This window comes from Papaver somniferum, chromosome 9 (genome assembly GCF_003573695.1).
Source record: "Papaver somniferum cultivar HN1 chromosome 9, ASM357369v1, whole genome shotgun sequence".
Lineage (NCBI taxonomy): Eukaryota > Viridiplantae > Streptophyta > Magnoliopsida > Ranunculales > Papaveraceae > Papaver > Papaver somniferum.
The window spans coordinates 32,218,207-32,238,530 of record NC_039366.1 but is presented as its reverse complement, the minus strand read 5'-3'; the positions used below and the strand labels follow the sequence as shown (position 1 = coordinate 32,238,530).

The 20,324-nt window shown below is 36.6% G+C and overlaps 1 protein-coding gene and 1 long non-coding RNA gene across 4 annotated transcripts; one reads left to right on the top strand and one right to left on the bottom strand.

Annotated features, from left to right (window-relative positions):
* Window positions 1–1,094: 1,094 nt before the first annotated feature.
* On the bottom strand, window positions 1,095–6,530 carry LOC113313427 (calcium-transporting ATPase 1, endoplasmic reticulum-type-like). The gene is made up of 8 exons (XM_026562196.1): window positions 6,391–6,530; window positions 5,243–6,137; window positions 4,423–4,513; window positions 3,516–3,784; window positions 2,462–3,406; window positions 2,046–2,115; window positions 1,804–1,922; window positions 1,095–1,370 (listed from the first exon to the last, which is right to left on the bottom strand). Exons 5-8 carry the CDS (start codon window positions 2,717–2,719, stop codon window positions 1,347–1,349), a joined length of 471 nt encoding a protein of 156 aa, XP_026417981.1. The 5' UTR covers window positions 2,720–3,406; window positions 3,516–3,784; window positions 4,423–4,513; window positions 5,243–6,137; window positions 6,391–6,530; the 3' UTR covers window positions 1,095–1,346.
* A 2,909-nt stretch (window positions 6,531–9,439) lies between these two features.
* LOC113313750 lies at window positions 9,440–11,932 on the top strand. 3 transcript variants are annotated; one of them, XR_003342015.1, is made up of 4 exons: window positions 9,440–9,814; window positions 10,101–10,886; window positions 10,981–11,118; window positions 11,296–11,932. It is a non-coding gene; the product is annotated as an uncharacterized LOC113313750 (long non-coding RNA). The 3 variants fall into 3 exon arrangements; XR_003342014.1 differs by having other exon boundaries at window positions 10,981–11,932; XR_003342016.1 differs by having other exon boundaries at window positions 10,085–10,886; window positions 10,981–11,932.
* Window positions 11,933–20,324: the final 8,392 nt, after the last annotated feature.

Sequence of the window (20,324 nt, the reverse complement as noted above, 5' to 3'; positions counted from 1 at the left end):
TGTCTTCCTCCGACATGTTGCGAATGTCTAGCATCAGAGACGAAAACTCTTTCACGAATTCTCCTGGTGTACCGGTATGCTTCAGCTTACGCAAGCTCTCTCTGGCTAGCCAAGCAGAATTGCTTGGTAAGAATTGACTCTTCAATTCTTCTTTCATGACATCCCATGTCACGATGCCTGGACGACCAGCAGTAAGGTCATCATCAGTCCTAGTTCTCCACCATAATTTCGCATCACCCTCCAAGTACATGCTAACGAGAGTAACCTTTTGTTCTTCCGAGGTTCTGGCGGCCTTGAAGTATTGATCCATATCCCACATGAAATTCTTCAATGCCTTCGCATCTCTTGCGCCAGAAAACGCCTTAGGTTCTGGGACTTTAATCTTCGTAAAGTCACTGCCACTACCAGCTGCAGTAGCTTGATCTGACCCAATTACACCCAACATTCGCCTCAAGACACTTAACTCATTAGTTAGTTCTTTCAGGGCTCCTGTGATCATGGTCTTAACAGCATTGATTTGGCCTTCCAAATCAGTATGCTTCTTAGTTGCTTCTCGGTTTGACTCCAGCATATCAACAGCATGCTCATCAAGAGCATGAATGCGAGCCAACACCGTTGCATTATAATTAGCATTGTTAGGATGGCGCACCTCATCACCAATCTTGTCTTCCAAGTCCGCTACCCTATCAGTTAAGGCATCTAGCGTACTCTTCTTACTAGCCATTATCTCTTGCAATTTCAACAACTAAACTCGAGCAAAACAGAGAAAATCTTCCAACACAAAGCTAAAACAGAGCAATCTGTGCTCTGATACCCATATTGTCACGCCTTCAAATGCTCCAAGCAATTTTTCGCGACGGTACAACCCGGGAATACAGTGGTTCAGTGATCACTTATCACCCACTCGTATTTCAGCCTTATAAGTTTGCACCAATGCAAACAACCAACTCTATCCTGAGTATGCAACGGAAAACTTACTTAGATTTTCTATACCAAACAATGTAACCCATACTACAAAGAGGTTCCTGCCATGTTTATGCTTCACAGAATTGGGGGAGTATTATCAAATCAACAGTATACCAAAGCCAAACGTATAAGACAACAAACACACTTTTATTAGCTTAAGGGGAAGATACAAAATGGTCCAACCAATGGACTTTACAAGCTTATTCTCTAAGCCTAATGCAGAATCACTCTCTACTGCAAATGTGGTTCCTCAACACTCGAACTATTGAACAACGTAGCGCAGTTGATGACATCTCATGAAGAGATTCTAAAATAAGGGTCCGTGAACTGTGATCCAATTTTACAACAGAACCATCAAGAAGCTGAATGCAATTACTTCTCTACAGTAGATTCTCTACCGCACCCTGCCAGAAAAGAACATGATTTATGTAAGTCCAAAACACAGACGAGCCAAAAGAATTTAATATCATCGAGAAGTGAGAACACATAATAGATCTTGCTATACAGTTTGAAACCAAAATGAACACATAACAGATCTTACTATACAGTTAAAACCAAAATCTAATAGAAAGGAAATTAAGCAAGATATCCAGTAACCAGCAAAAAAAAAGGATGCACAGGCAATCTACACCAAGATGAGCATGAGTCTAATTTCACCTCTCTTGCATACACTTGCAAAATCCTACTAACCATGTCCCACTTTTAATGTTCTTTAAAAACTTCATGCATCTTTGCTTTAAAGAAGGAATATGTTCTCCTGTTTACTTATTTTACAACAGGAACCTTTTAGCTAGAAGATTTTTGAAGAGTCTAAATACAGGGAACGAAAGAACATACCTTAACCAGTAGTGTATTTTTCCCAGATGATGACTTCACGATAACTCCCACAGACTTCCTATCGCGATCAAACTCAAGGGTTGCAATCCGACGTTCAACAACTCCCCAACGCTTGCAACCTTGAATAATGGAAAAAATTCAAAAGCAGATTGAGTTACCATACAACAAGATAGATGCTATTCATGAAAATATCATTATCCGTATGAAAATGATAGATGTGCACCACATATCATTTCACTTACATGACAAAACATCAGAAGCTGATGACGAGCGATCAAGCCCTTCAGGAAGCCCCATTTTCTCAACTAGAACCTGAAACAGAGGAACAGGCAGAGTCAACAACTTTCTTTAGAAATCAAGCCACACATTTGTTATAAAACAATGTTAGGCAACCCAATTGAACGTACTACATAACAGCACATTATACTCAGCAAATATTATTACCCAAAATAATGGATAATGGTTATGTTTAACTTTTCACTAATTTCTAGATTCACTATCAAACAGCAGACTGGGAACCATGATCCACATCATCTGCCTCTATATTATGGTTCTTAAACAGAGTGTTAAGACATCAAATTATGGTTCTTAAAGAAATAACCATTATCGAACTATAGAACACGCAGGAACAAAGCCTTAATAAAAAAAAAAAAACTACCTTGAGTGCTGCCTCAGTAGGCATTCCATTGGCAATGTACTGTGACCCTGATTGTGTCACAGATGCACCATTGCAGACAGCAGCTATTTTAGCAATTGTTTGCAAATTTGAATCCAAACGACCAGCTGGCCAATCATGAGTTTTCCCGTCCAAGGGACTATATGTGGTCACATCGACTTTGAAAGTGTGAACCCTTTCAGTATCAGCTTCCATGTATAGGATATTTCCAAAGGGTCGATTGGTTTTGAGTAAATCCATGAGAGCTCAAAAGTTCTCTCTCATTTTTGTCCGACAATTTGATACATCTATCGCCTCCACCACCACCAAAAGCAAGTAAATTAGCCTGGAATGGACACCAAGCAAGGGCTTTTATGGCAGCACTGTGGTCTTTGAGCCTGTGAAGCCATTGAGTAGGAGAGTTGGAAGATGCATCAAGCAACTGATCTATCCCAAATATGAAGAAGGTTGTCACTCCCACCACTTGCTAATTGTTGTCCCGATGCAGACCATTTCAATCCACACACTTCTTGATGATGTCCTTTGTATGTTTTCTACAATGTGGTTCCTGATTCTGACATCATTTTAATAATCAAACCGTCCACTCCTCCTGTTGACACAACATGGTTGTTCCAATCCATAGCACCAACTCGAGATTCATGACCACCTCGTAGAGTTCTCAGTTGTTTGTTAGATGTAGAATCCCAGAGTTGAACTTCAAATGTTCAATCCAACAGCAATGTGACGACCATCAGGAACCGAGCTCACATTGGTAATAGGGCCTGTATCTTCATCGACAGTCATGAGTTCAGAGGTGGATGAATCGGTGGCTTCCCACAAGTACACGCTGTTTCCAACAGCTATTGCAAGGACATTGCTGCTTCCCAGCCAGGTATATAAGTAGTAATCATCAATGATATCTGGGGCATCCAATGTCCTCTCTGAAGTCTGTAAAATTGATCAAACATAAACTAACATCGGAACCAATTGGAGAATCAATGTAATCAGAAAAAGGTCTCGAAATTGAAGAATCAACTAAAATGAAGAAGAAACTCACTCGGGGAATGGATGTTTAGGGCTTTGCTGGTTTCGCTTGTTGAACTGATGGAATTTCAGGGAACAGCGACTCTGCAGGTGTAGGCGGCTTGTTCTTGAACGCAAGAATTCTGGTTCTGTTAATGTTCAAAGCCTCTGCTAGCTGCACCTGTAAGCCTCTTTCGCTGGAGAACTTGCAACTGGATTTTCCTTACCTTTCTTTGCTTCCATTAGCATGTAGTGTGCATAGTCGAAATCCATTGCAGATCTGTTAGGGATAAACCGATCCAACTGCAATTTTCAAAAGAGAAACCAGATCAGATGTATGCCACAAATATAATAAATCTAGTAAACAAGAAAAGAAACTAATCAGTATTGGCAATTCCAAAAACTAAGTTTGGATGTAACCCCATCTCAAAACCCATAAGAATACCCAAGTTTCACATTTTGGTATTCTTATCAGAGAATCTAATCACAACCCAAGAAGCTTCAGAACTGATTAAAACTGATACCATATGAAGAAACCTCAAATTTTGACAAATCCTAACCACAAAGCCCAGAAACCCCCAAAATCAAATTCATAAGAAAGGTAAAGTAATCGGTATTGGCAACTCCAGAAACTATTGAGATAACCATCTCAAAACCCTGTAAGAAAAAACAAGTTTCAAAAGTCAGCAGATAAGAATCTGCATAGCTGATGCTGTGTGTAGACAGACCCTGTGCAAACTTAATCGCAGGGCCTTATTATAGTGATTTTTTTTCCCAACATATTTCTAGGTGGAATCTTAATAGAAAGTCTATCTAAAGCTCCTCTTGTGACTCCTTAAAGACTAGCTTCTTATTTTCCCTTTCTCAACCGTTTATCATGACCAGGAGTTTCTTTTTTAAAACTCTTAACCATATTTCAAACAACTAATTATTGTTATTACCTGGTTATAGCTGAATACCCACAAGCAAAATAAAGCTCTGATTCAGATCAAAGCAGTAACAACCCAAACCCACCTCACCACAGCTTCCTTCCTGCAGACCAAAAAAATAATAATCAACAAAAAATTACAATATAATTAAGCACTGCTATTTCAAGCAGCAGAAGAATCATACCAATTTCAAACCTAATTTAGGTGAACTTGACCTAAATTAGACAACAAGATCAAATCATCACTAACCCCTTAACCTGATAAAATCATAAAGTTAATGACACCAGAAACATAAGAAAAGAAAATTATCCTCAGAATCTTAATAAAAAGGTCCTGTAATGGGTTATGCTTATGCAGTGCTAACTTCAATATAATTACCAAGACATATGTTAAGGATGCATTGCCCATCTTCTAAGGGACCATTTCAACATCAAAATAAAAAACCTTTGGTCCATCACTAAGAACTTGAAGTTAAGGGTAATAATAATATAAGCTCTTCAAATTCAAATCCAAGGTCCACAGAATAATAAGAGAACTCTGATATTGGTTCCATACCAAAAAAAAAAAAAAGTGTGTTTCTACCGCGAAGAAGAAATAATGGAAGGTAATAGTTGTGTAAGCACTACATCATATTCAAAATCCAGGGATGAGATGTGTCTTAAAGCAGTCGCTTCCTGCTCCAAAAGGTTAAATTCAACGAGCAGAAGCAACGGAAGAGGAAGCTAAAAAGCGGATGGAGGATATTGTTGCAAAGCCGTACAATTTAGAGGAACTACACAAGGTTCATATGCCAACATACAAAATAAACAACTAATTACTAGTAAGTATGCACCTGATCGCCTAGAAGTGCTTCCTTGGCCATTACTGATGCAGTTTCCGTTGTTAGACTCCCTTCGAGGGTCAGTTACTTGTCCTCGGACCGTTTCTCGGTTCCTTCTCCTTGACGAACATGCAACTTTCTCAGAGTTGGTGGGTAACGAGTGCTCTCTCAAAATTTGCATGTCGCCACCGTTTCCATCCACATCAAGTATGTCAGAATCTTCATCGCAGTTGCTGGATAACGATTGGTCTTCTGCAATTTGCATGTCACCTTTTCCATCATCATCAAGTACGTCAGCATCTTCACCAGAGTTGGTGGGTAACCAATGGTCTTCGGCATCAAGCATGTCACCATCTTCATCTCTAATATCACCCACAGTATCAAACGTGCCAGCATCTTAATCTCTAGTATTGATCGCAGCATCAAGCATGTCAGCAACAGCGTTGAATCTTCCATCGACTGGATGGGACACAATTTTGTTTCCCCTACGGCCATAGAAAAAATTCAGAACATTGTTTAGTTGTTGAAGACCTCTGCTTCTTAAGAGCAACCGCGATGGGTCTTGCATCCACTGCAATGCTCACAATTTCGTTTGCCCAACTGCCATTGACAATTGCAGAAGATGGTTTGGTGTTGAAAACCTCTTTTCCCTGGGATCAACAGCGTTGAGTCTTTCATCACTGCATTCGTCACAATTTATTTTGCTCTCCAGCCATTGACAATTGAATACGTGGTTTCGTGGTTGAAGACCTCTGCTTCTCGAGAGCAACAGCGCCAGGTCTTTCATCCACTGCTTCAGTCACAGTTTCATCTCCCTTTCAGCCATTTGACGGCCTCTGGTTCTTAAGAGCTTCTTGAAGTCCCATACTTCCAGTGTTTTCAACCTCATATTCAATGTTAGCAGCAGCTGGAAACAACAACAAAAAAAAAAAAAAAAACATTTGATATATGCATAATAGGAAGTACTGAAATCACTCAAAACCCCAAACACAAGTGTCTAAAGTAATAATATAGCAGCAAAACTTAATTTCCGTAACCAATTTCATTACAAAAAACAAAACTGATAACAGCATACCCCAATTTCTAATAGGTTGTTCAGACATCAGCAGAACACAAACACAAAATTTCCACAGAAGTAGTAGTAGGGTTTAAATAATTACCTGATGATCCTTTTTAGGCTCTGATTACAGGTGTTTTTCTTCAACTACGGTGATGATTGTTTGGATTCCAACGATTTCATTTCTAGGGTTTTGTATTTTGTGGAACCCCCAATTGAAACGAAAGGCGGATAAAAACTGGGTATTTTCATTTGACTTTCGTGATAGAGGTGGTGAATCGTGGTTAACTCATGATTTTGACCGAAATGTACAACTGGACCCAGTCTGTGACTCTGAAATGTATCATTTCTGAATTGACCATTTCTTGTCTTTATTTTTCTAGTGGGAAAGCCCCGTGATTGCTAAAGGCTAATGCCAATTCTTTCGGGGGATACCATTTTATGTAAGACAAAAAGATTGAAACAGATCATAACGGTCGTATCACTTGAATAGTATCCCCTGCTAATGCCAGATGCTCCCTTTAGCAATCATTGAAAGCTCGACTCAGGTGTGGATTCACAAAAACGCTTCCACCTATCGATAATCATTTGTGATTTGATTTTCCATATCATCCTTAAGAAAGGATCTCCTTATACTTGTATCCTCACATTGTTTAACACGCCATACGTTACCTTTCTGAATAAGATCCTAACAATAACGAATTAGAAACAGATATGTTTTGGATATTTCCTCTTATGGAGTTTTACATTCCTGTCAAAAAATGAGTGTATACTGAAATGCTAAACCTCACCATCTACTATTCTTAATTTCAATGGTTAAAAATCCAATGAATTCCAACGGCTCATGTTCAAAGTCGTAGATAATGGTGTTATAAATCTCAGAATGTAATCACTTTTTGTAGGGACGTAGAGGCATGCAAGGAAAACATACCCCAAAATATTAGCTTCAAAACCGATATTATTTAATTTTTATTCACAAAATACATGCCTAAAATGTGAGATAGTGTAAGGGAAAAAGTGTGAAGGAAACTTCCCTCATCATCCTTATGGTACATAAATAAGTATTCGACCTGGTAGTTATTCATCATCTTTATGGTACCTAAATAAGTATTCAACCTGGTTGTTATTCTCCTGTGTTAGCATTATTTGGCGAAATTCATTTTGTGTTACTAGAACATAATCATTTGGTGAGACAAAAAATAATACTGTTCAGAAAGTTGATTTTTTTTAATTGCCTTGGTAGTAACAGTTCAATATATGAAATAAAATGTGGGAGGACCTCATCCTAGGGTCGTCCCTGACATTTTACTGCCCTGAAGAAGACCCGAAAATGTTGTGCCTTTACATTAAAAAAAAAAGATAAGTAGGAGCATAAAGGTGGTCTATAAGTTGTGCTACCATCGTTTCCTGACATATAAAAGTCTATACATATATATCTTCAGTTTCCAAATGTTTCCACAAACATATCAAAATTCTTGATTTGTACAACGAATTTAATCAAAAATCCTATCATATATTCCTCCTGAGTATGTCTTAAGCTACAAACTTGTATCGAAAAATTGGGAGTCTCCCTTTTCTCATCGAAAGATTGCATCTGGGTTTCTGTTTTTCTGTTGAATTACGGGGGTACTCGAAGCTTTGTTTTGGGTACTATGATGAGGTTCTTAAACTTACGTGGTCTGATATGGATGAACAAGACGATGAAAAAAAAAATTACAAAGATAAAACAACCCATCTCTGTAGAAAAGACCACGAAGGAACTGAAATAGTCACTGGATTTTGTTAATCTTTATGATAACAATTACAAGGTTATTAGAATTTAGGATCTCATAAACTGTAGTTCGAAAGACAAAGTATCGATTTAAGTATATACTCTCGGAGGAGGTGATAACAGAAGATGGAGAAATGTACGGGAAATTAGTTATCAGTTATGCTCCAGTTACGATATATTACGTTCGACGGTATACTTTGGAATGGATCCCTTCATTAGTTGGACCGGTACCAGCGGAATATTATTGCTTTTGATTTGTCATGAAGAGTTCCCATATTTCCCAACTAATAACAAGCATTGTACTTTCGAAATCCAACTCAAGCTATTGGAGGTTTTTGGGCATTGTCAGTGTGAATATAATAAGCGTGTAGACATATGGTCATTCAAAAATAAGATGAACCGTGATCAGAGGGACGATATCATTGTAGAAGAACTGAGATATAAATCTTGAAATTGAAGTTTGGAGTTCAATATACCAACTTTTCCTTCACCTCATGAACGTGATTCAGATAGTTATGAGATGTTTTTCATTACTAAAAGAAGTACAACCTCATGAGATATTTTTATATATTTAGTACTAAACCATTAAAAATAATTCTTTATGTACAAGTTTTAGATAAGTTTTAGTCTCCACATACCTTTTGTTGATGAAGTTCCTTCAAGTTCTTCAATAGATCTTAGTTTTCAGTTGTAAGCGACGTGAAGTCTAAAGCTCAACTACACATTCTATCCTAGCCTGAAACTCCTATTGGTAGACTAGAAATCAAGACTATAGTTTTCATCAACTAAACTTGACAAACAAACTTGAGATAGCAACGCTTACAAGTTCGACCGAGCAATACTATAACAATAGGTATACCTTGTGACAAAAGCCTAATTTTGGTGTAATGCTTTGTTTCAAAATCCCAGTGAATTTTTTTTTTCTTTTCTAATATATATCTTTTTTTGCTCAATGTTTTTTCAATCCCCTTTCCAATGAAAACCCGCACGTAAGAGGTGTTTTAGTTTCTAAAACTGCCAAAAATCAATTTTGAATTTGTAAATTTGTCTTGATATGGTCAAGATATTAAACTAATCTCAGAATAAATGTTTTTATCTCATGGTTAATAAATTATTTTAGTTTCCTCGATGACTTTTTTAATATATCTTCCCAGTATAAAGAAAAGAGGCCTTTTTGGGTGGCTAACCAAAATTTTCAATTGACAATGAAATACCTCGACTACCCTTCTGTGATTTGTTTTGAGTGTAAAACTTTTGTAAATGTTTTAAAACTTCAAGGTCATATTCGACTTCAATTCTTCCTCCCGTGTTTTTGTTTCAGCTCCTGCTCAATCTGAAATTCTTAGGTGAAATCTGAAAACCAAAGAAACAAAAAAAAAAACACCACCACCATCCACCACCCTCCACCTCCAGTTTCATCCTGTTTGAGTGTCACCACCACCGCTACCACCACCGCCCTCTTCTTCGTTTCTGAATCTCAAACTCGAATCTGAAACTAAACGAAACCAGCCAACATTGAAGGAGAATCACCACCGTCATCCTCCTTCAACCTTCTTTAACTTCTCATTCAAATTCACCACCACCACCAGTACCAAATTCGTTCTCTTCATTCTACACCACTACCACAAAATTACCATTGACAGTTTAACACTATCTTCACCACTTCTGAATCGATTGAGCCGCCACCACCACCACTAACTACCGTAACCAGAAACACCATCAGCACCATCTTAACCAGCATCAACACAATCACCGGGTAAATACACGTTCTTTTCTTTTCGATTTCATATCAATTTTGATTTTAAGATTGAACACTTGGATAGTCAATTTAGTGAACTAAAATTCAGCTAACGTTTTTGTTGTGCTTAGTAATTCTGTTATAAAAATGATTTCATAAAAATATTCATTACAAATTTTGATAAAATTGTGTTACTTCTTCACAAACAGTTTGTGAGCTTTAACTGTTCGTGAAAATGCCAAGCACCTGTGTAGTGGAATAAACAAGTTGTCTTCATAATTTTTTTAGGTTTCATTCATTTCAGGGGAATATTGAATGTTGAATACTGCTCAGTTGAGAGGGTTTAAGGGAAAGGAAGGAGATGGTAACTATCTCAGCATCTCTTTGTTAAAGCAGTGGTGGTTTTCCTCTAGCAGTGGGTTTTGGCTGAAATTGTTGCGGGGTAGTTCTTCAGATGTGAATGAAAAATTTGATTTTAAGTGTTACTGCTGCAAGAAAAGTGGGGTTTCTTGCTGCGAATCAAAAGGAACTGATTGGGATTTTCGAGAGAGTAAAATCATGACTGGTGATTCAGCTGATATGGGTAAGTAGTGACTTCGTACTCTCTTGAAATCATGATTAAGTGCCAGCTGCAAAGCTAGGCCCTTATGTTGGTTGTATTGGGGTGTATATGAACTAAGTTCTCAAGCAACTGAACAATGAAGAATAGATGGTTATGTCCTTGAGATTAAAGAAGTCTATGGTTTGTGGTGCCGGTAGTTGAGATAAATAAATTACTACAATAAGCATCTTCCATGGTGCGTTTTTTAGCCAAGAATTCAGCACGCCTATACTAATCGATGTTGAAAGTGCAGAAATACGAAATCAGCACATCAGTGGGATTGGGCATGGAAATTAGTTTTCTCTGTACAAAGTTTGGAGCCCGTTCGTAGGGTACTATAGGAACTCTAGACCTAAATTGAAAGCTAACATTTTGGGTTTCTCTTAATACCTTCAGTTTGGAATTTTCTGTTTGTGGAAATGCTAAATAGAAATTTAATCACACGCGTTATATAAGCTATCTCCTGCAAACTTCAGCTCCTTAACCCAGGTTTAGTTTTCTTCCTATTTAGTTTAAACTAATGTCAGTAAGATACAAAGCGGTACCAATTTGATTTCTTTTTGTTTTTGTATTTTAAATGCAGATCTATTAATGGAGGGCAAGCTCCCTCATTTTCGTCGAAGCCCTAGACTAATTGAGCTGACGCGCCAAAGAGATGTTCCACTACAAGTGCACGAATTTTGGCTAAACAAGAATGTGACTCAATGTCTATAATTGATAAGTAAGCAAAGATGTTCCAATGCTTAATGCTTATTATATGAAGAGAATATATGAGGTGGTGAAAACAAGAATCAGTGAGCGGGAAAAGACAACAACTTTGAATTTTGTTTATGACTTTGCTACCACAGTAACATTTACAAGTTTAGATCTTTTCAAATTAATAAGCGAACTGATGTAGGTAAACTGGATCGGAGTGGCAAAGGAAGCAGTAACTCTCAAGGTAATGCAGAAAGTAGTGGCAATACAATATTCATTCACGGAAGCCCCAAAATAGTTGAGCAATTAGTGGATGCTGATAGAGAAAGAGGTGAGAAATGCTGCCACGAGTAGTGGGATTCAGATAATGAAGCAAACAGGAATCGTTGATAATAACTGGATGCTGAGAAAGAAGTACCCCAAGAAACACTGCCATGGATTAGTGGATTCAGATAACAAAATAAACTAAAATAAATGTCATCATGTGGACCTGCAACATAAATATCTCTGAGTACAGATGCGTCCTACTGCGGAAAGGGCAAGACGGTTCAGAAACAAATGTGAATTGTTAATGAAAGGGCAGGTGATGCAACTAAAATGATATGTTTTGCGGGTTTTGAAACGGAATGGCAGGCGCATCCCGCATGCGGGTTATACTAGTATATATAACTAAAAACATCTAGATAAAAGTTTGATAATCAAAGCTGATTAGAGAAATTTATAGATTATTAATGGAGAGAGTATCTTTCTATCAGTTGTATCCGATAAGTTGGTTAATATTGACCAATTTTGTTGTTGTTAAATATATGATACTTACATTCTAGACCCCTTATGTTAAATTGTTACTCTTAATCCTTCAATAAAATATGAGAAATACTGACCTCTGTCCGTATAATGTGGACGGAAGGAATAATTAAAAAACAAAAAAAATATTCGGTGAAACAAGAAAGAAATAGGAAAAAAATTAGGAGTATTGATTAAGCAACTTCATATATCATAACAACAAATAATTTTAAATTAACTTTTTTTTTGAAACAACAAGAATTTCTGAACATAACTAAAATTGACACATAGCTACCAAAAAATTATCAGTGTCGGTTTTAAATTTGTTCAAAATTCTCGGTCTATGAGTGGATCTATTTTATAGATTGCAGTTATTGTTGTAGACACTCATAATTTTGAAAAACATGGATAAATCTACGATGGGATTGTCATGATAAAAATAAACAGGAAATGGGCTATATAGTCAAAAGGGAACCTTTTCTGGGCCATATGGACAGGTAGGAATTAGGCCTGGGTCAAATGACCAGAAAAATCTTTTAATGTGGAGAGACCTTACTATCCTTTTGTAACCGTTCGTCCAGCACGTTCTCCTTCTCTTCATAAAAACCATCGCACTCTTTAACAAAAACCAGAACAACCAACTCTCATCTTCATCTTCTCAAAAAACTCTGTGAGATTCCAAACACAAAACTCTGTGAATTTTCAAACCACCGACGTTCATCTTCATCGTCACCAGAAAATACCAAATCGATTTCCTCCACCGTCTACTAACAAATCATCACTAACAGAAATCAGTTTCATCAACCGGTTCAGCACCATCAACTCTACCAGAAATTGGTTTCATCCACCGTCTGTTAAACACCATCAACACTACAAGAGGGGTTTCTGAGAATTAGGGTTTCAAGCATTTTAGTGTATTGGAAGAGTTAGGGTTTCAATCGATCCACATAATGTCTCCTAGAATTCGTAAGTTTTCAAACCCTAACTCTGTTTTGTTCTTAACTTCAGAATTGCATGATTAAATTGTTGAATTGGTTGTTATTATTTTCATTTCAGTAGATTAATGTGTTGAATTGCTTGTTTTATTTTCATTTCAATTAGTATCTTTTGGCTATGAAACTGGTTTGCATCTGGTTATTTAAGTATTTCCACTGTGAAATTGGTTGAAGTGAAATTGGGTCATCTGGTTATCCAAATTGTTTCAGCAGGTTTAACCAGGATGGAACTGGTTTCATCCAGTGTTAATCTGCAGTGTATATTTTTTCAGCAGATTAAAACTGGATGAAACCAGTTTAGTTCAGGTTTGAAGATACATCCTATATTGAATATAAGACTATTAGCATGATAGTATTGTATGTTGTGAATTTTGGTAATAAATTATATCATGATTTAATTTGGTTGTTGTATGAAAATCTATGTTATGGATTGAATCTGGTTATGTTTTGGATGGATTGCATGAAATTGGGTTTCATCTGATACCTGCAGAAAATGATTTTCATCTAGCATTAAAGATGGTATGTAATTGAGTTTCATCCACAGATTTAAAATATGACTTAACTGGTTTCATCCAAATTGTTGCAGGAAGCAGTAGCAAGGAGAGTAAGAAGAGTGCCGGTGCTGAAAGAAAATCCAAGAAAAGGCATGATGTGAGCGTGAGTGGTGAGTCTAGCACAGGGAATGTGGATGATGTGGGTGCCGAAATGGATGAAGACAAGCCAGAGAAAATAGCTGCTGGAAAGTTTGATGTTTTTAGGTTGTTTAGAAAAAATTTATTAATGTAGTTCATACGGAAGTACTTTTTTTTTTGTTGGACTATGTCTTCGCATAAATTTGTGATCCGTGGATTCGTCTTAATTAAAATATGAACTTTTTTACTGAAAAATGCCTATACTTCAATTTCATGATAGTTGTGTTTGAATATGTTAGCCATAAATGATTAAATTTGCAGGTTGAAAAAAGATTTTTTTGTCAGAATGTAACCAGGCTTGGATGAAACTGGTTACATCCTAGCCTGTATAAAACTGTAATTTTTTGTCAGAATGTAACGAGGCTTGGATGAAATTGGTTACATCCAAGCCTGTATAAAACTGCAATTTTTTGTCAGAATGTAACCAGGCTTGGATGAAACTGGTTACATCCTAGCCTGTATAAAAACTGTTTTCAGAGTGTGCAGGTTAGAAAAAATAGTATTTCTGTCAGAATGTGAAGGATGAAACCAGTTACATCCTGGCCAAAAATCTCATTTTTTCCAGAATAGGCAGGATGAAACTGGTTACATCCTGTACATTTAAATTTGAATCTTCGCAAACATTCAAAATTTACAGTGAAAACTGAATGAAATGTACAATTAAACTAAATCAACATAAGACTATAATATATATACTATAAAACTGAAGAGAAATACTTGAAAAAATAATACCATAAGATATGTTTTTATGAACAACATGCGTGTGCTTTCCATCAAAAACTTCCCACTCCATGTCACCAGACTTAGTTATTCTCCACTGGACACCAACACGAATGGAAGCCATTACTTTTTTCTCTAGCCTGGGACAATGAATCCTTTATACTTCTCCCCCTTCAACTTCCTTTTACTCATCTGATCCATAATTTTAAGTCTAATCTAGTTAACAAGTGTTGCAATAGGCATACCTTTTGCTTCCTTAATCCAAGAGTTGAACGACTCTGCAATGTTTGAACACATGTCGCCATAACGATAGCCAAGACAATGTGCATTGGACCAACATTCCACTGGAAGGTCACTTAAGAATTTGTGAAAACCATCACATCCCATATCCTTCAACTTTTGCATACCTTGATGAAATCCTTCATGCGTTGATGAATAGAAACATTGTTTGAACAAATCCATCGCATCACCATGCTCTCCGTTTTTCTTGTTGGTTTTACCGCGGACATTATTCTTCAAATGCTGGTAACACCAAAAATGAAGGAAAGTTGGAAAAACATCATGAATCCCTTGGATCAAACCCTCATGGCGATCCTAAATAATAGTTAGTATACGAGGACCCAAGATAGTTCTTAGCTTTTCCAAAAACCAATGTCAATTCTCAATAGTTTCACCTGATACGAAACAAAACAAACACAAAAAGAAAAAATCATATTAAACTGACTGAATCTGTGTATATTGTTTAAAATGTGATACTTTTCCAATTAAAAGTCACAAAAAGTGGAATTCTGAGTTCAGCACAATAGCGCACTTACCAAGCCAGTTGCATATCAAGTCATACTCCCCGAGATAAGCTAGTAATTGGATGCCATCATTAAGAAGAGCTGGGATACCAACTTCTAGATTCTTCATCCAGTCAGCTTGCATTTTGGAGTACACAGTAGGGCTGCATGAGATGAATTCAATGTTGCCAACTCCAAGAGCTTGCCTGACAGATTTCAGATTCAGAAATTTCTCCAAGTTGGAAAAATCATAACAGAGGATTCCTTCACATTGCTTCCTTATGTCATAGTACTGAAGACCAATAAAAAAATTCATCAAGTTCAAATTCAGTCAAACAACAAACGAAGGCATAAGCGCAATAATCAAACCAAAAGGCTTTCCTTACATTGATATCTCCAGCAATGTTGAGGATACTATTGAATATCGAATTGCACGTGGATTAAGCTCTGAGGCATTCGACTTCGCCTTCTACAGCTGAAAATGAGGTAAATATGAGACATACGGAATACGTTTAATAGACTACGAACAACATTAGAAAACAAGGAATTACCACAAGATTTTATTGTCCTTTCGCATTCTGGAAGTCTCTGATTGATTTTCTCGTAATCAGATTCTTCAATGGGAGCTTATCTCTCAGTTCATCCATCATCTAGTTTCATATCTCAGTTAACATCTAGTTTCATCCATCATCTAGCCCATTTTCTGTTATCACTTTAATCAATTTGGTTTGAATCTGTGTATATTGTTTCAGCAGGTTTAAACAATCAATCGATTGGATATAAACAAATAATCACGTTTACATGCACCAACTAAAACCAAAATATAATTGGTTATTAGTAGAACCCTAGATAATCAAAATCAACAACTAAAACCAAAAGATAGTCAAAAATCCCATAATAATTGATAAAGAAACTTCAAAATCGACATATCCAGATATGCATTACAAAGAATTAGACAAAAACGAAATCAAAATTGGATTAATTGAAACTTGAAACTTACTGATTTGTGTTACTGGTTGTTGATGATATTAGATGACTTGAAAGTGGAGTAATCTAATCTTCGATTCAAGAATCGTTAATCATCATGATTGATCAACCAGATATGAAAAAAAGAATACACGAGCTCTGAATTTTCGATCGAATTCTGCAGGTGAGGAATTCTCAGGAGCTCAGGGACGAGGAGTTATGAAAAGAGAAAGAAATTCTCTTTGAAAAGAAGAGTTTAAAAAGTTCGGGGGTATTTTAGGTAACACATATTTTTTTGTTTTAATTTTCCTGGGTGAAATATCCAAATTGGCTATATAAACAATATATTTCTGACTTTTGGCTATATGAACAATATCAAAAGCTAAGAATCTATTTCACCCAGGATTTTTCATTTTTGGTCTTTTTGACCAATTTTGTGAAAATAAAATAAAAATTTCATGATCAAGTGGATGAGAGCAAAATAAAAGGAGGATAACATCAATTTTGACAATGTTATCATAATACGACTGGTTCGAAAAAATGCAACCAAGTGTAGGATTTCATCAACCAATCAACACATAACCTTATACATGACCCATGATTTTGTGACACAAATTCTACTAAAGGACATAAGGAGGGTACACATATCTATGTGTAATTTTTTTTTATATTAATTGTGTTTGAGGCTATTTGATTTAAAAAGAAAGGTCGGATCCCTTAAAGCATATTTCTATGTACATGGTTAAAAAAAAACTGTTTGACATACCAGGTGGCATGGAAAATGAATTGCGTTACTATGGGAAAACTGCAGAGCGACGGAGTTCTTAACGAACGAAATTCACTAAAACGCTGGCGATAATGTAAATATCGATGGCGTCAAAAAATTCATCGCTCGATTTTCCTTATAATGCTCGTTTGACACTATATTGCTCAACGACTATTTCCCACCTTTTTTTTCCTATATATATGCCCATATACTTCTTCAAATCACTCTCACTTACTTATACATATATTTTACCTATTTTTGTATTTGTATCCGTAATTTTAAATTTCATAATCATCAATGGCGAGATCCAGCAAGGAGAGGAATGGTTTACATTACAAAAACAAATGCATCAGAGGAGGTTGCAAGAACTTTACGATGAAGAAGTTGAAGATAATAAACTAATTGACACTTTGATGCTCGTACATTCGTGTCAAATACCTAGAGTTCCAGAGCCAAAAGAAGTATTTCAAAGAAGATATGTGTATCGAGGGGGGGAATTTTACCACCAGAAGCTGATGTACGATTATTTTCTTTCTAATTGTGTGTACTCTGATCAAAATTTTCAAGGTCGATTCGGCATGCCTCGGCATCTGGTGAAAAAGATTATTGAATAGCTTTGTTGAGTAGAACCTCAATTTAATTATTAGTTTGATGCATTGAACATTAAAGGTCATAGTCCTGAACAAAAACTTACTTCAGCTTTAAGGATTATATGTTATGGAAAACTAGCGGATGCGAACGATGAGTACCTTCATATGGGTAAAACAACTTCTTTCACTTACCTTTCATTATTTTGTGAAGTAATGGTTAATCATTTTGGTCCAACATAATTACGAAAACTAACCGAGGAAGATGTTAAACTAATATTGAGGGAGAGTGAGGAAAGGGGATTCCCAGGAATGCTATGCATTAAGTATGGAAAGAATGCCATGTTTATTGGGTCGGTCAATATAAGGTTATTATCTGAAACCAATTTTTATCATTAAAGCTGTTGCTTCTTATGATTGTTGGATATGACACACTTTTTTTGGTATTCCAGGTTCACAAAATGATATTAATATTTTTCACAAGTCGTCTTTGTTTGAAGATCTGAAGTATGGAATTTGTCCCCAAGTACGTTTCATAATCAACGGGCATCAGTACAGTACATATGTATTATCTTGGAACTTCAAAGAGGAAGTTTGATATCATTTGTGGGCCATATCGTGGGTTGAGACCTCGTGAAATGCACAAGACTATGTGATGAGCACGAAAGTGCGACACATTTTCGCCCATAAATACATTAGCTGGGACTCATTTTATCACTAATAAACTTGTTTTAGTTGTTTTTGGAAGAATAAGCTCTTGTGGAGAATTGACTCGAAAAATATTATTTGCACCCGGAGGACACGTGTTATTCGGACTCTCAGCTTTGGATAAGGGGCACCTCAATTACTAAGGGGCACCTTCTTTGCTATTTGCATCCCAGGACGGAACCTGCTATTCGCACACTTGTACAGGATAGGGGGAGGTCATCTTCCCAAATTCAAATTAAGTTTTGGCAGGAAATGTTATTGGTTCACGGCAGAATTAGGGCTGGATTTTTGAAGGTTTTTGAGAGAGATTCAATCGAGGATTTTGGCTTGCATGGACCTGTTAGAGCATAACAGGGATGGTATGGTACTTTGGATCAACTAGATTTGGCTAGATAATCAAGTTTGGGATTAAAAAGGCTCTCGGGTATTTGGTTCGAAACATGGAAGATTCTGTTGGAGAATTTCTGGATGTTTGGTTGGAGTTTTTGTCGCAGTTTGATTGGGAATAACCTATTGTATCAAAACAGGGTTGGTAATTGTCGTGGAATGGAAGAAAGTGGAAGTTTCCATATTTATCTCGTAAAACAGGGCAGTGAAAGTATCGGGTTCTGTTTCTTTTATTGGAGGAGTTTCGGTGAGAGTTGAATTGGTAATCGTTGACCGAGACAATACAGGGCAGGTGACGTGTTTAGTTTCGGTATAAATGGAAAGGAACGTGCAAATACACGGAAACAGAGTGAAGAAGTTTTCTCGGATTTATCCGATTATATCTTTGGAAAGACTGTGTATTTAACTCTTCAGTGGACTTGTTCAAACACGACATTGGAGTGTGTTTACCTTCCACAAACGCGTGAAAGAGAATCAAATCCAGTAACATGGTAAGAATAAAAGGAGAAAATATTCCGGAGAATAATCCCTTGATGGCGAAGATTTCAAGCATTGAATGCGAGTTATTACGGTTCTGTTGGGTATAGAAGAGTGTCTTGGGGACCAAAGGGAATCTATCGAGAGTTCGGGGGGGATAATAGAGAGTTGTAGAGCAACTTCTCTGCTGCTGCAGAGAAGAAAAAGAAGAACTTTAGACGCTTACCGACTGTCGCAGAAAACTGTCGTTTATAAACAGTACTCGTAACAGTCAGTTTGGCAAGCTATTTTGAATTTGCAACAACTCTTGTAACGGTGACTTCTGTAACGCCAATACAGCGTTGCAGTTTCATTGTAATATTAGTTTTCTTTAATAAAAATACTATTTGAGCTATGAATTATATTTTTGAGTGTGTTTTCATTATGAGAAGCTAAACCTCAACACTTGGTCCACGGAGGAAGCCGAACTTCATACATGGGTGAATTTATTTTATTTTCTATATGACTTTTGCACTAATTAAAATAGAATTATGATTGAATTAATCAGTTATCATTTTATTTGATGGGTCATGCTTGCTTAGATGTTTGATGTCCCATGCTTACGATTTATAACTAATATTTTGAGAATCTACCTTGGAAAAGAGTCGATATTATTTTATTGATTGAGCGATAATTGTTGAAAATAAATAATTGAGCCTTATGTTATGAATGCGATGGAATCCTAGACCCAGTAACTCTCTCTTTTATTATTTTCATTAAACCTTTAAATTTAATCTTCACAAGTCTTAGAGTTCGAATCCTATTTACAACAACGACAAATTAAAACTCGCATCAATTTTTGGCGCCGCCGACGCAGATTTGTTTTTAGATTAATTTTTAGGTTTTTTTTCCTTTTTATGCGTTTCTTTTTGTATTTCTTACCAGGGACTTTTTGAGGATGATGACTTCTTCTGAGGAGACGTCACCTAAGATGACGCTGGCGGAATATAAGCGTACAAATTCAAATTATCATGCAACCTCATCTGAGATGACGCTTGCTGAATATAAGCATAGGCAACGGTATGGAGTTTCTCCTCCAGATGAGGTAAGTGAAGAATCGCCTCTAATGATATATGAGAAGTATTACAAATACACACCACCTAGTTTGGAACAAAGACTGAGAATTCTGGAATGCCAAAAATTATTTAATGATGATGATGATCAGTCTTGTAGTGACTCCCTGTTCCATACAAAACATATAGATGACCCTGTGGATGATTGTGTAGATGATTTTTCTAATTCCATAGATGAACCTATCTCGCAAGATCATTCACCCGACTTAGAGGTTTTTTCTAGACCCCTAGACTTCCAAAAGTTACTTAATTTAGG

Bases quoted from the DNA above. Each gene is read 5' to 3' on its own strand.
- LOC113313427 (XM_026562196.1), bottom strand. From the start codon at position 2,719: ATGGATTTACTCAAAACCAATCGACCCTTTGGAAATATCCTATACATG. The intron at 2,116-2,461 runs GTAGTTTTTTTT...CCTCTGTTTCAG, and splicing joins CTACTGAGGCAGCACTCAAG to GTTCTAGTTGAGAAAATGGG. The intron at 1,371-1,803 runs GTATGTTCTTTC...CTTTTCTGGCAG, and splicing joins AAAATACACTACTGGTTAAG to GGTGCGGTAGAGAATCTACT.